General features: G+C 39.4%; 1 protein-coding gene across 1 annotated transcript in view; it reads right to left on the bottom strand.

Moving 5' to 3' along the window:
* SLC25A13 (solute carrier family 25 member 13) overlaps positions 1-16,636 on the bottom strand; it is a 135,622-nt gene that overhangs the window by 8,904 nt on the left and 110,082 nt on the right. The window contains exon 14 of the mRNA XM_019533630.1: positions 10,264-10,404. Within this exon, the coding sequence (XP_019389175.1) occupies positions 10,264-10,404 (141 nt within the window). The remainder of the gene's footprint in view (positions 1-10,263; positions 10,405-16,636) is intronic.

The following is a 16,636-nucleotide window of genomic DNA, read 5'->3' on the forward strand; positions in this document are numbered from 1 at the left end:
ATTTGGAAAGAGGGAAAAACTTCCTAGGATTAAGAGAGAAAAGTAGTGTTCAGGGGGAAAGATACTCCACATGGTTATCTAGAACTCCTATCCCTCTTGCCTTGAAGTTATTTCTCCAGATTTACTATAGAATTTTTCAGTTCCTCTCTTCTTATCCTTCCACCAGGCACCAAGCTGCTCTTCTAGCTTGCTGGATTTATCTAAATCCTTAAACTGAATCTGAGTTCTCAGTCTGGAATGCACCGAGTCCACTGTGGCATCATCTCTTACCATTTCACAATGGGACAGATGCTTGAAAAGAAACTCCTGCCTTGCACCAGGCAAGGTAAAAAAGAAAAGGTGGGCGGGAGAGAGAAATCAAGAACAGGTCTCACAGAAGTCACCCTGCTGTCCAATGGGGGCAACGTGTTCAAAGATACTAAGGGTACTCAGGAAGCTGGCGAGCATCATAGCTCAGCCCCTCTTTGAGAGCTCTTGGTGCTCTGGTGAAGTGCCCGATGATTGGTAGAGGGCCAATGTGGTGCCTATTCAAGAAAGGGAGCAAAGTAGATCCGGCAAACTACAGGCTCATCAGCCTGACCTTTAGCCTGGGGAAAGGCTCGGAAAAGATTATCAAGGAGGCCATCCTTAACAGACTAGCTGAAGGCAACATCCTGAGGGATACCTAGCATGGGTTTGTTGTGGGTAGGTCTTGCTTGACCAATCTCATTTCCTTTTATGACCAGGTGACCCATCACCTGGACAAAGGGGAAGAGATCAACGTCATATACCTCGACTTTAAAAAAAACCTTCAATATGGTATCCCACGATCACTTGGTTAAACTGGCTAATTGCGGCCTTGATGTCACCATGATCCGCTGGCTGGGGAACTGGCTCTGCAGTAGGACCCAGAGGATGGTGGTCGATGGGAACCAACCATCTTGGTGCGCTGTGACCAGTGGGGTCCCACAAGGCTCTGTCCTAGGGCCTATACTCTTTAACATCTTCATCAATGATGTGGACATTGGTGTCAGAAGCGGACTGGCCAAGTTTGCCAGTGACACCAAACTCTGGGGTAAAGCATCCACACCTGAGGACAGGAGGGTGATCCAGGCAGTTCTGGACAGACTCATGAAATGAGCGGACAAGAACCTGATGGTGTTTAACACCGAAAAATGCAAGGTTCTCCACCTTGGGAGGAAAAACCTGCAGCATGCATATAGGCTCAGTAGTGCTATGCTGGTTAGCATTACAGATGAAAGGGACTTGGGGTCATGGTTGACCACAAGATGAACATGAGCCTTCAGTGTGATGCTGCGGCTAGTAAAGCAAGCAAACGCTGGCTTGCATCCACAGATGCTTCTCAAGCAAATCCTGGGACGTCATTCTCCCTCTGTACTCGGCCTTGGTGAGGCCGCAGCTGGAGTACTGCATTGTTTTGGGCTCCACAATTCAAAAAGGATGTGGAGACGCTTGAGAGGGAGCAGAGGAGAGTCACGCGTATGATCAGAGGTCTGGAAAACAGACCTTATGATGAGAGGCTGAGAGAGCAATGGGGCTATTCAGCCTGGAAAAGCGCAGGCTCAGGGGTGATCTGGTGGCCACCTATAAGTTTATCAGGGGTGCTCATCAGGATCTGGGGGAACAACTGTTCACCAGAGCCCCCCAAGGGATGACAAAATCGAACAGTCACAAACTCCACTGCGAGCAGTTCAGGCTGGACATAAGAAAGAACTTCTTCACTGTCCAAGCCCCCAAGGTTTGACACAGACTGCTACCAGAGATGGTCCAAGCACCCACTTTGAATGCCTTCAGGACACATTTGGATGCTTATCTTGTTGGGATCCTATGATCCCTGCTGACTTCCTGCCCCTGGAGCAGGGGACTGGACTCAATGATCCTCCGGGATCCCTTCTAACCCAAACGTCTATGAAATCTATGATACACCTGAACAGTTTATGAATTATCCTACAGTGAACTACTAAAGAAAACATTCCTTGTAAAAACCAAATACTCCTAGCAGAAAGATATACAGAACATCAGAATAATTGAAAGGTGAGAGGAAATATAGGCACTGGTCCAGGAACTACTGTGGCAAAAAATTCAGTCCCTGAAAGAGAATGGAAGTGGCTTGGTCACAGAGAGTGGATCCAACATTCGGAGAATGCCTCAACAATAACTAGAGTTTATGACCAGAATGTACCATTAGAGCATCAAAATTTGACCTCCAATATATTGTAAGCCATTACATTTTAGCAATTTATTTATAAAGTGAGTCACTAACTTTTCTAAGAATAAAAAGTGTATTTCCCAGAATGGCATCCAATCTTAATTTACGGATACTAACAAACTAAAAACCCACCACCTTCCTTGACATTTTGTTCACTGATTAATCAGTATTACTTAAAAAGTTGTGCCTAATTTATTTCAATTTCTCTGGCTTATAGTTCTAGCCATTGGTTCTTGTGAAGAAAGGCATAACAATGTTGATAAGCCCTTTAAGTACCTGCTTTTTTATATGGTGCAATCATGTGGTAACACACTACTGTTAGTGATGGGTTGAGCAGCCACTAGGTGCCCTGTGGAGTGAGCACTTAAGTTTTTAAAGCTACTTGTAACCCCCAGGTACGTGATCTTTAATGTACGCAGGTGGTAAAAGTCGTACAGTACACATCTACATTCATACCAAAAAAGCCTGCCTCACATTTCCCTAATCTTCACATGTATATTTCTCTCTTTTAAACTGAGTTCTATGTGAAGAGATTTTACCATGATCAAATGCTTGCCTTAGTCGCATTTACTTTTTACAGGCAACCTTCATAACCTTCTGTTACAAAATTTACATAGTAGGAACATGTCTTTTTTAATATACTTTTCCCAAGATAAATTACTGACCTGCTTTTCCCTTGAGTTTCCTACTCTTACTTTCTTTGCTATCATTAAAACACGATTCACATTTTCCTCTGGCCTATCCTTTATACTCTGAAATATTTCACTTACTTAAAATAACTTCTAATGTATTAATTTCCATAGCTATAATGGACTCTCAGCCCAATCTGAACTGCTAACTTTTTTCTACTTGCTAAAGCACACTTTTTTCAAGACAGAAACAGTATATTTTCAATACCACTTCCAGCCCCCACTCCCCCAATAATAAGTATCCAGGTACAGAGACAGAAAGCCCATCAACTAAGATGGCTTAACTGTAAATAAAGTTGGATCCACTTTAATAATAACCCATTTTGGCTCAGTTCCAATATCACAACAGTCTAAAGTTTCTCTCATCGTTCTGTTTAAAGTCTGGGAAAGCATGTTTAAAAGCAGGCTTCATTTAACTTTAAGTTAATCATCCGCAACCAGCCTAGGCCAATTAGGAAGGCTTAGGGAGATTGGCCACAGTATCTTGAAACGCAAAAGAAACATTTATTTTATGTCTCACACCTTTTTGATGTGGACAGCGTGTTGAAAGCCAAAGGGAGTTTTAATCAATCCCCAGCAAGTTGTTAGGATCATCCACCTGAATTTATTCTGGCAGCCAGGGCACAGACCTGCCAGGCATGAAATTGTTGGGAGATGCTTCACACCGCCAGCATGAGCCTCCCTGATGTAACTGCCAGTTGGCTCCCATCTTCAATCTCTTTAACAACATTAAAGCTCTTAATCTTGGAGAGAATCTCCTTGAATAAACCAATAGAGAAAAAGAACCCTTGGTTGTCCAATGATTCTGAGAAACAAACCCAAAGTCAGAGCTGGGGCAGGTTCTTTAGCATGCTAATTCCTGCTTATTCCAGCTCTACCTGCAAATAAGGCTCTAAACAAACTACTTCTACTACAAGGGGAGGGTAATTACACTGACAAAGGCACCTCTGTGTCGGGTTGGGCACAAGGAGCCGGCAGGTCTGGGAGACGCAGGCTTAACCTAGTCTCCTGCAGTGAATGCATATTGTCTAGTGGAAGGGGGAAAAATGCCAGACTGGGGGGACCTAGCAGTATTCAAGACAACAGTGGTGCACCTTGTCTGAGAGGGTTATTTAATGCTTCTGGCACCTGTACTTACAGCCACCCCCTCTTTTTCTCCCTTACAGGTTTAGAATTTATTTGGCATGTATAATTGTTATTTTGATCCTATAACTACAAACAATAGGCAGCATGTCATTTCTTGATCAGTACGCATTCTTCTTGGTTTTTGCTAGTGACTTAACCCTTCGGATTCAGAACTGTAACACCAGCCTGTAGTGAGGCTTTGGTCCAGAGACAGCTACAGTCAGTGTTACAACAGTAGGCATTATTTTCCCAGGGCCCATACTCATCCCTATTTGATAACTGCATTGTGCTAAAAGTTGCAGTAAATATCTGCTCATGTGCATTTAAACCAATAAATGGGAGTAGAAACCTCTAGTTATTAAAGATGGAGGTGTTCATGGGGGGAGTGGGGAGGAGAAAGGCTGAAACACAAACGCTTTGTTAAGGGGAAAAAAAGTTACCAGCGTTCTTTATTATGATGAACACTGCTTGATTATTTTTATTACAACTGTTTGAACTACATGTGCGCACACATGAAAACCAGCAGGACAGATGCTGACTATACTCCAACCTGCCCTAAACTTTTAGCAAAAGTTCGTGATTCATGTGTTTATTCTACTGTTATAAGCACACTATTTCAGGAAGCGAAATACTTCTCCTTTCAGAGCTATCAGGTGAAAGCTTGGCATACAACCTGTCAACTGAGTTCAGACTTCCTGTCTCAATTCTCTGATCTATAAAGTGGCAAAAAACAAAACAAAACAAAAAACCCCATCACGTTAAACAGCCTAATATTTGGAAGCTTTTCAGACAAAATCTTGGTTCCAGAAGTGCAAGCCTTTTCCATCAGTCTGAGGAGAATGAATTAAGTCCATATTAAATACCTTCCAGTCTTTAATTGTGATTTAATATGGTGCCACAGTAATTTATTCTGTCACTAAAGAATCTTTTAATGTAATATTATTTATCTTTTTAGGCAATTATATGCCATTACTTTGCACGGCACTTTTGCTTCAGAACACAGAACAGCATGCCTCAGTACATTACACAGGAAGATTCTTTGCAAAAGAAATTATATTTTGTGCTACATGGTGTTGAATATATGTAGAAATTTTTATATGTGATATTTTATATAGTCAATAGAGCGAACAGACTATGCACTCCATAGATTTCAATAAGCCTTTATGAATACCACTGTGAAATGTAACACCAAAAGATAGCAGACAGTAAAGTTATGCTTGCTGAGACTTGTAATATGACCTCAAGTGCTCTGTCTATTGTGACCTGCATAAATGAAACCTGTTAAAGACACTAATGTAGCAACAAGTACCTTTCTCTTCCTTTTGCCAATACAAACAATATTGTGTGTCAGAACAAGTGCTTACTCTTCTTGCTTGGGACACAGTTTTGGCTACATCCTTAACACTAAATGGCATCTGCAGAACATCCAACTATGGTAGCTACAGAATAATTTACCAGAAGCAGACTGCTGCCTTGATACTTTTTCCTGTGACAATTACTGGCAGAAAAGACAATTGGAAGAAATAAGTTCTCTCAATATAGGCCGTACAATGTTGGCCTCCCCAGAGGAGCAGTTGGGATGTCCTAAATCACAGTCATTCTAAACTTAACATGCAGATATTGGGGCAGGGGGAATGACAGATAAATATTTGCCTGAGAGTCAAGTAAGTGCAGGGCTCAACCTGGCAGCTGACCAACATTACACTTGTACATTGAGGCTCCTTACTCTTGAAACAAGCTTTGTTTTAAGCTATCAAATAAGAGAAAAATTGAGATTTCCAATGATGCTGCTCTTCCTTGGAGATATAGACTGCTCTTCTAACAAAGATCTGATTTTAACTCTTCTGATATTTATTAGCTAACAAGGAAGTGGATAGACATTAAAAGAAACAAACTCCTCCTTGTCCATAAGATTCTTTGATGTACTTGTAGATACATTTTTAAGCACAGGCACATATTTGGGAGAAGTGGATGACAGATGTCAGTTATCTGATCAAGACCTGTAAGCAGTCAAGAAGTATGCAGAAGGAAAGTACTCATTGTGTGGAACACCGAGCTAGATAGTGTCAGGAAACTTGCAATACAAGTCATCAGTCGTATGGATGCACTATGGTGTTTATGTAGTATTTCCTTTGTTGATTTGCAGATATGAAAAAAACTTAATTTATTCATCTCTACATAAAAGTCTGCTTTGTCAATGCTTTAAAGGAATGCCCACAACATCTATAACCTGCATTGGACCTTTCTGACTTAAAACAGAAAAAAGTTTCAGAACTGGGAATTAATAAAATAACTTAGCCAAAGAATAGGGGATTTTGTCAAGTTACGTATGAATTTGCATGGTGAAGATAGGATCAGTATGCATGCTTCTCTGGTTCCTCAGGCTGAAGTTACAGATAACAAAAACACATTCCTCTAAAGGAGAAGGAATACTTTAGCGCACATTGTTTGCTACCGAGGATGCCCAGCAAATCTTCATTAGGTCTGGTAACTGTGTTGCTCTTTTGTTCCCAAAATATATGTGGAGTTGACTACTATATATATATCAGGCAAAATAAATAAAACCTCTTTCTGAGCCATGAAGGACTTGCTCAATCACTTAAGGAAACCTTTTCCTGCATAAAATAACTAAGCCAAGCAGGTGCCAGGGTTGGAATAATGTTGCAATCATGATGGTGCATGTCTTTTTTCTGACGGAAGAAAGAAGATTCTAATTTGCAAGTCTTTTTTAGATTTCTCCTTACAATCCAACACGACAGTACTAATCCAGGAAACAGCACAAAAGCAACACAAGAGAAACTGAAAAGCCAGCATGAAGCAGACTGGTGGATCCTTCTGCAGTAAGGCATTTGTCATCTTCCAATATAGCAGAGCGACACTGAAGTAAATTGCAGTGCTTTAGATCCATCACTCCATTTACAAATGACCTCATTTACTGGTCACTGTTTTACCCGTTCTAATTCACCATAATTGAAAAATCCCTTAATATATTCATGCTCCTCCCACTCTAAAGAAATATGGAAATATAACAGTTTCAACTTAATAGCACAACTGTTGTGGTTTGATTCCATGCCATTCAAATTACATAACATCACACCATTTATCTCATCTGAATTGAAACTAATGTTTTCGCACTGCCTGCAGTAAGAGAGGCATCAGTAGATCATTATGGTTGAGGACTTTCACAGGCCAACTTCTCTTTCAAGTGATGCACTGGAAGTGGGAGAGGATCCATTTCTCCCACTCCAAAGGATGAACTAGAAGGAAACCCTGGAAGTGCAAACACAGGAAAAAACCTGTCTCTCTCTGGAAAAGTCCTTAAAAGGACATACAGACTTACCTCCTTTAGCCTTCCCTAGAGCACCATTTTGCTGTAACTTTCCCAGAAACACCACCAACAATGCTAGTTACAAGAGAGTTCAGTGCAGATTACTGAGATGGTAACTCTGATCTCATAAGGCTAGGTACTGTATAAAAAATTCAGTTTGGAATGGATAACTTCCCCTCCTCACTCACAAAGCAACTGTAGGCCTTCTACAAGGTCAAGCAGAAAGAAGAGCAATGTTATAATTCTGAGAACAGAGCTCTGAAATAACAAGGGTTTTTTGGTTCAATGGCTGGATTAAAAAATTTGGGAAAAGAGTTCAGCCTAAATCAAACTGAAACATTTTTTTTTTTTTTTTAAAACAACACGACAATTTTCATTTTGGGTTAATTCAAAGTGATCTGCCTGAGGAACCTAGTATCTTTGTTACTGAATCTTTTTTAAAGCCTATTTCTTTTACTATTTTTTAAAATAAAATATGCCACTTTGAACCTACAGTTCAGTCAGTTTCATTTAGAAAATGTCACTTTTCAAAATACCACATTTGAAAATTTCAGAGTGAAATGTTTTGATATTTTCAAAATCCTTCCCCATCTCCTCTCCCCTCAAAGGAATTCAGCGCTCTTGGGACAGAGTTTTTATCATAGAAACACTTTTGCTAGTACATAGCGAGTTCAAAATATGAATGAACAATCTTCTTTCTTCATTGATCTAAGGAGCAAGAGAAAGAAAGACTCTGAAAAACACTTAGATATTTTATTACGAGGCACTGCAGAGTTCATATGCATACATTTTTAAAATTAGAACACGATCATCTAAATAGAATATGTAATATTCATCTAGATGATCAACTGGTGAATTTGTTTCATAAAAAAATTACTAATAGGACTGGATACCTCAAGGACATTGGTGTCTTTGAAATCTAGTCAATAGTTAATAAATTCTGTCTGGAGTGCCAGATATTTTGGGACACTGACTGACTAGCTGGCTGGCAATTAATTCTACACGAGTTCCTGATTTCATTCAGGTTTCACCTGAGCTTTTCAGTTAAAGAAAAAGGGAAATCAGAGCATGACCCGTAAATCTTCTAGGGTCAGGGATGTTGTACAAGATTGGTGGTAAAGTCCATGGAAGCTTTATTGCTTTCATGTAAACTGTACGTTCAGTGGAAGTTTACTTTGACTGTCAGAATTGACAAATTTTCACAAGCTCCAAGTTCAAGCAGATCTACAAAGGGACTGAGCTAAAAATCCAGTGTGGATCTTCAATTTAATCTGTTGGAATTATACAAGCATATATGTCTGGAAGCAAAGCAAAATTTGAAAAATAGCATTACATCTCAACAAAAACCAAAAATTGTATTCCCCTCCCTCCCCTCACCCAAAACGGGAAACAATTATGCCCAAAGCTGCCAAACTATAAAATGAAAAAGGGCAAACAACATTATTTGAAATAAAAGAATACAAGCCAACTGCATTCAACAGTAAGCAGTGGCGGCTCAAGACTTTAGTTGACTTAAGTGGACTTTACTAATAATCAGGCATTCTTTCTAATTAGAAATGTATTGTATTTAAGTGAGTGTAAGCAGACTTTGCTGTCTATCCTCCAAGCCCGCATAGCCTCAGGTATGTGGTATGTTTACTATCACTACCACATTTACACTTGTAAATGTCTGCCCTGAGCAACAGCATGTCATTTACTGGGAGTTCATACAGTAGGATCAGCTTCAGTAAAACAGTCAAAAAATTAGCAAGACAATTTGGAAGGAAAAACAACTCCTCATTAAGTCCTATTCAGACTTAGGTACTACTCCCCAGGCCAAAATATACATACATCTCCTCATTCATGCTGATTTCCTTATTGTGATGTTAACAGAACAGTTTAAAGGACTGTACAAAGAAAACTAGAAAAGTAATGTAACTAGTGATGAACATCACCTTGTGCAAGGAAAACTGGGACAGGGAGAGGGTGGAAAGTGATTAATAAGAACCCTCTGTACATGATGGATTTCACAGTAAAAGCAATTTGGAGTGCCACATCATGATCTGCTATATAGGTCATTAGCTTCAACCCTTATCCATCTATGCTTATTACTAAGTGGTCCAATCTGGCATCCCATACTTACACAAATTGAGGACAATGAGACTACTCATGTGGGTAATGGTTGCAGTATGAGGCTCTCTGTGACTACCAACCCCAGATTTTCCCATCCCTAGGGCTTTGGCCCAGCTGGTTCTGCCAATCAGTGCACTGAAGTCAATGAAATGGCATCAGTTTCTACCAGAAGATAATCTAATCAGCACGGTTTCAATAATTTTCTGTATGCATTAGATGAATACACAGTGCAAGTAGTTTTAGTCAGAAGGCATCAATCGTTTTACAGCTCTGAGAATAGGTAATTCCTATGGAACACTGTGTTAGGGTCACAATATGCTACACCTTCTTTCTTGCCCTTATCTGCTGGTAGGGGGAGGAAGGGAAGGGAAAGCATTTGACTGGATTCCTAACATGCCAAACATTAAAAAAAAAAAGATACTACAGTATATTCTATCAGTGTTTATTTAAATGAAGAATTCGGAAGTAACTATGCTACACAGCACTCAAGAATCAGAAAAGGCTTTAAAACTTTATAAGAAAAAGTTAAAAATTATGGTTCTTTACACAGCTCTACAGAATTGGAAGACAATATAGTACCTTGTGTATGCTAGCTATATAGCTGGTGCATGTTAGTGCAATCTAAGACATGCAGTTAATCATGCAGCCTTCATTAGTCTGGTGTTAAGGTGTTGAAAAGTGGCAACTTTCTAAGCAGGACAGTTAGGAATCTACTAAACAAATGTATCCGATGAACAGAGGCTTCTATAATGTAAAGTCACAGAATATTTTTAATTAAAATACAATATTTTTAAAGTTACCTTGTACAGACCAAAGAAGCCTAAGTCTCGCAATACAGTGAGGGCACTAACTCGAGGACCAGTGGTTATTTCTCCAGCTACTTGCAGTCGGATCTTGACAATTTCTAGTGGATTTGTGAAGATTACTTGAGAAGCTCCAGCCTGAAAGCAACAAAGAGAAAAGAAAGATGAGCATATGATCATTTTAAATTAGCACTATAGATCTTGCCACATTCAAGATAACTGACTACAAGGAAGGAAGTTACTTTAAGCCATTAGCAATTATGCATTTTAGTGTTAATTAGTTTAATGCATTACAATCCAAAAGATAAAAGCACCTACTCCACTTGATGTGGGGAATGAGGAAATGGAGGAGAGAGATGTGCCAGTGACACTGCAGTGTACTGAACAGACACTAGCGCAGCTCCTGCTACAAGGAAACATTCAGCGACATCATTTTACACAATACTGACAAGCCAAGAACGTTGTAGAGCAAGTAATAAAATGAAAGGAAGAATTAGCAACTAAGTACAGAAACTGAGATCTGCCTGCCAGTACTTAAAAAGTGAAAACATACTACTGAAGAGTAAGGTCTGGCAAGATCTCCCTCCCAATTATTGGCAGTGGTTCAGAATATGCCTGAGAACATATGAATTTAGAGCAGTGGAACTGTGGATTTCCTTTTTTTTCTGAAAATAAACTGCAAGTTTGAATATCCTCAAATTCCATTTTGTTTAGCCTTCAGCAACTGAGCTGCACGGTACCTGTGCTAATATTTTCTATACAAAAAAGTGATTTAGTAAGAATACAAAAACCCATCAATCAAAAACATGTTTTAAAATTCAATATGCATTAAAAAAGTTCCTCTTAAGTTACATCATTTGGCTACTTTGATTAGCCAAAACATCCCACAGATTTAAAGCAGATCTTAAAACAACAATGGTCTTTAAAAATGAGCAAATGCTACAGGAGCTCAAAAAGTTATGTTAAGTTTAAACATATTTGTAACTATTGCAGGATGACTCTTTTTCACTTTAATATAAAAAAATCTTGCTGAGCATTCATTCCTGCATGAAAGTTTTGGTCGCATTCTCGATAGGTTACATTGTTCATTCAAACTCCAATCCATCTAGCATTCAGGAGTTATTTGAGTAAGTATTAATTTATTCAGATATATAGCAAAACCATTTTGCTCTCATCTTGAACTAGCTTATAATGTTTGTATTAAAAACAAGAAACAAAAGGTAGGGACAACCCTTCCCCTCCATTTTAAGTAATGGGCAAAAAATCAAACCAAACCATATATGAAAATAAAATTATTATTTACATAGAAAACCAGTACCATACAAGTCATCTGGATCAGTGGTTCTCACCAGTTTTTTTTATACCAGGACCCATTTGTAAACATTGATGGCCAGTCTCGACACAGTACCCCTGACTCCCAACCCCCAGTGTGTGGGGACCCCCTGCCCCACATACCCCAGGAGTGTGTGGGGCTTGAAGGGCCCCAAACAACCCCAAGCAGACCCCTTGCAAGCTTGAACACTGACAGCCTGCAAGGGAAAAGCCATAGTTTCCTATGTTTTTCTCCCTCAAAGAAGAATCCATATTTAAAGTTTGTTGATCCATTTTTAAAGTTTGTTCCCAACCCTTTCATATATTCTTGTGACCCACTTTTGGGTCACAACCCAAGGGCTGAGAAACACTGATCTGCAGTATTTAAAAGCTAGAGGCACCTGTTTCAGGCTTTGGGCTATGCTTCAAAACAAGTAATGGTATATACACTGACCATCTTCCAACAAAAAGTATGTACAATAATGCTACTTAAATAATGTACTGAAGGAGCACTAAAGAGCATGAGCAACTAGTCCTGCCTGCCACTTGCACTGAACTTATATTGTGTGGTTACAAATTAAAGTCTTTACATAACTCCCCAAATATCTCAAATGTTTCCTATTTTGACCATAAAAAGCAAACTCTTGTGCAGCTCAACTGGTTTTGACTTTCAAATTGGCATAATTTTAACTTTACTGCATTTACCAAACCAGAGTACTGGTACATATAAAACTGCTCATCTTGTTGCCATTAGAAATTAGGATAAATTCTTCAGCATGTACCGACTTTAGTTATGCATTTTTATCATGAAACATTATTCAAACAAAAATAAGGGTGATAAAATAACCAAATCTGCCACTATCTAAATAGACTGGAAAAATGGTCTGCAATCAACCACATGAAATTGAACAAGGACAAGCACAACGTCCTGCACTTGGGATAGAACAATTACACACACAAATACAAACTGGGGAATGACTGGTTAGGCTGCAGTACTACAGAGAAGGACCTGGAGGTTACAGTAAACCATGAGCTGCATATGAGCCAAGAGTGTACTCGTTACAAAAAAAGCCAACAAGATACTGGGTTGTATTAACAAGAGTGTCACTTGCAAATGAAGGGAACTGGTTCTTCACTTCTATTCAGAACTGGTAAGGCCTCGCCTGAAGTAGTGTGTCCAGTCAGGGGCCTCACACTTCAAGAAAGTTGTGGACAGGTTTAGAAAAAGTCCAGCACAGAGCAACAAAAATGATTAGGGGCCTGGGCAGTACGACACAAGGAAAGGCTGTAAGAACCAAGGTTATTTAGTCTGGAGAAGAGAAGACAGAGAGGATTTGATAACAGTTTTCAAATACCCGAAGGGTGATTACAGCGAGAATGGAAGTGAGCTTTTCTCTGTGGCCATAGAGGACAGGACTAGGAACAGTCAGCTCAAACAGCAGAGGAAGTTTAGGCTGGAGCTTAGACGGAACTTTCTGACTATAAGTGGCCTAGCACTGGAATAGGCTACCTAGAGAAGTTGCAGAATTCTCCATCCCTGGAAAATTTTGAGAGCAGTTTGGACAAACTTGGTTGGGATGGCTTAGTCACAGATGATCCTACTTTGAATAGTGGGCTGGACTAGATTCCCTCCTAGCCCTACCTTCCTATGACCCTATGATGTTCTCTCCCTAATCTGCTACCAGAATCTAGAACTTAAAACTCTTGGAAAAACTTTATTATATAAGCAATTTACACTTCACCATAATGCCAAGCAGCAAAAATACCAAGTGTCTGCACAGACAATTAAGTATTTTTCATGTCAGAAAAGAAAAAAAATATCCTACACAGGGTGTGTTACAGACATTTGTAGGTTTGCAGTAGCGCAGACCAACTCTTCCTTCCTCTCCATACTAGATATCAGAGTAAATTCCTGTGGAGTAAGTCTCCTTTACAGAAAGTAGTAGGAACAATTATCTAAAACTTCCATATTTTAAGACATTTGCTCCTTTACAAGAGCGGTGTCCACCTCATCCCACTTTCCATGACATCTCTCACCCAGGACTCCTTGCAGGCCAGATGCAGCAGTAACTGTGGAGCAAGTAGGGGAAGCAGCTGTGACAGTGCAGCTGTTGCTCAGCCTCCACGCCATCACTTCCCCAATAGGACCCTGTGCCCTGGACTTTGGTGGCAAGACCCACCTCAATTCTCAGCCCTCTACAAGCCTGATGGGCCAGACTATATGGCTCTGCAAGCCATACAGCTGACACCCCTGCTCTAAAATAATTATTTTTAAGAAGGTAAATAATTCGTTATGCTGCAGTATGCTTTAGCTAAAATTCAGACTGTTTCCAATTTCAGACTGTTGTCTGGAACCTGGCTCTTCAATACATATAATTGATCTATATTAGCACAAAATAAGGCATTTTCTTGATGCACAATTTAATTTTATTTAACGTCCTAGAAACCAAAATTTAAGATGACAACAATGAAATTAAAGTTATGTTTATATAATTTAACTCCCTGATGCGTACCAAAAGTATTGAGCCACCTCTTCCTGCCCCTCCACCTTAAAAAATGATTTAGAAGTTGAGTCTCAATGCCAACGTTTTGGAATAAAGCTACAGATGGATCCACTAGTTCTGAATGAGAGCACAGAAGGAGAAGGCAGACAACTTTCTGAATACATTCAAATGTATTTTGAAGGAAGCACATCTAACAGTTAAAACTTAAAATTTCATGCCCAGTTTGACTTCTTATGGTATTTGCAATGTTAAGTGTTAGTGTTCCTGCATTTCAGTTTCCAATCTTCAAAAATAATCATGCTATCACTTACCTCTCTCACCCAGTGAGTCTTAGGTTGTTAATAGTCAAACAGCACCTTCATATCTGTAAACAGAGGCCTGATTCAAAGATGAAAATATTACTGTGGACCCAAAAGCCATGTTGTGGTGACTTGTTTATGCTAACCACATCGAAGGCTTGAAGAATGGCAGACCATGGTCACGTCTCCATGGCAAATTTACTGTGCCTAGAAGTAGCGCCTTAAACGTGATGTGCTATTCCTAAACCAAAAGCAGCCCAGTCACATCCATGTGGTCCTTTATGCACGCTAATTAAGCACTGCTAAACAACACTGACAATAAGTCTATCTTCATGTTATACAGACACAGCATCACAGCAGGAAGGTCGGCAGCCTGGCTAGACCAACATCTCGTACTTGCCACTGCCAGGCATGGTCACTCTACCATATTATTTGATAGAAACAGTTTCAGCTGGAGAAACTTCCAACAAAAACTTTTTAAATCTCTGTCCTCATGTGAGGCCAACACTGTTGTCATTTACTGGGGGGGGAAGAGGGGGGTTTACATTGCACCAGAGATGTAATATGAACCTCAGGTCAGCAAGATGAGCCAGACAGCACCTGAGTACAATGTCCAGAAAGAGGTTTTGCCCACCCTCAGCTTCCCCTCCTCTTCAATTTGTAATATGCAAGGCAGACCTATACAAGGCAGCACTGAAGCAGCTCCAGTGATTGCATGAGCAGATGAGCGTGGCGCTTCAACCACAATGTCCACTAGTCATGCATATTAGTAGCTGTCTGTAGCTTGTCTACATTAGCACATGGAGCTCCTACTGTCAACAGTGCAATATTTTAGAGGAAAAAGTGCCTAACGTAGAAAAGGCATTATTACTTTCTAATTCAAGTATTCTCTGCAGTTTAATACTAATAGACTTTAATACGGCACTCATCACCATAGTATATTAGTGCCTCGCAGATTTTAATGGCTGTTCCCTCATAATGCCTTTGTGATGTAAGAGCTATTACCCCAAGTTAGTAAATAAGGAATCTGTAGTGGAGAGATCAAGTTACATGGCCAGAGTCACAAAGTCAGCCTGTGGCAGTGCCAATAATAGCATCCATATCCCTAAACCCCAGTCTACCAGCTGAAATCATAAGAACATCCTTCCTTTCTCCATACAGCATTTTTAGACTAGCTGAAATGAAGTGAATCACTCATGTCTTTCACCCACCGTAGGTATTGATATTGTCTATTTACACACAGATTAAACCTCACGAAAAATTGGCTCCTGTCAGTTTACTTGGCAAAAGTAGGTAGGAACTTTAAAATATCATTTTTTAAAAACTTTTCAGTAGAAATTAGATGCTGGACAGGCTCCAGTAATAATATTTAGTATCTTCATGCATCTTTCAAGAAGGCAGATATTGTTAACAACGTGCTTGGTCTGAAACTATCAAAGAATAAAAAGCAATTAAATCCAACCCACCTCAATCTTAAATGGTCTCCCTTTCATGGGTACCATATTACATGATCCCTTCTGGGTAAATTTTTGCTAACAGTTTAATATATGCCTTCTCTTTACTACATCCTAGCAACCCCTATTTTTCTGCATTTTGTCTTAAAACTTGCACAGTTCTTTAACTCTGAATTTTTTCAGCTTATCTGAAAAACAGCAAGTTAAAACTTCACAGTCTTAGCTGAAAAAGCAAGAATACTGCTTTTACATGTATAATATCCTTCAAGTAAAAATTCCCTCTAAATTATATACAAGATCGGTCTTTAAAGGGTGTGTCGTAATTGGGTCAGTATAACCCACAACAGGGTCAGTCTAAATGCATTCAATCACTGTACTGAAATCCTTCCTCCTTCCAAAGTCATTTTACATTTTACTCAGAAACCCATTATGATATTACTACAATACATAAATCATAATTTCTGTACTATTTCAGATTATCAGGAAAAAATGTGTAGTCAATAACATAGCATCATCTTGTGAGGAGTGAGATTGATTTGCAGGCATTCATACCACAAAGGCTATATAGAAAATGCACCACAGGACCTCAGTGCAAGCATCTAGCACCTGAACTAAAGACATAACATATCTAAGTCTCCGTTTACTGCATCATTTGAGCTTACAACTTAAAGTGATTCTTAATGCTTTATATACTAACAAACAGTATTTGTACCCTTTATTTGCTGTTTGACATAAAACTGAAAGTTATATATACATCCATATACCTATAAAATATTTAATATGCTTTAATATTATATATAAA

The sequence above is a fragment of the Crocodylus porosus genome, unplaced genomic scaffold (assembly GCF_001723895.1).
Source record: "Crocodylus porosus isolate Cpor-Errol unplaced genomic scaffold, CroPor_comp1, whole genome shotgun sequence".
Lineage (NCBI taxonomy): Eukaryota > Metazoa > Chordata > Crocodylia > Crocodylidae > Crocodylus > Crocodylus porosus.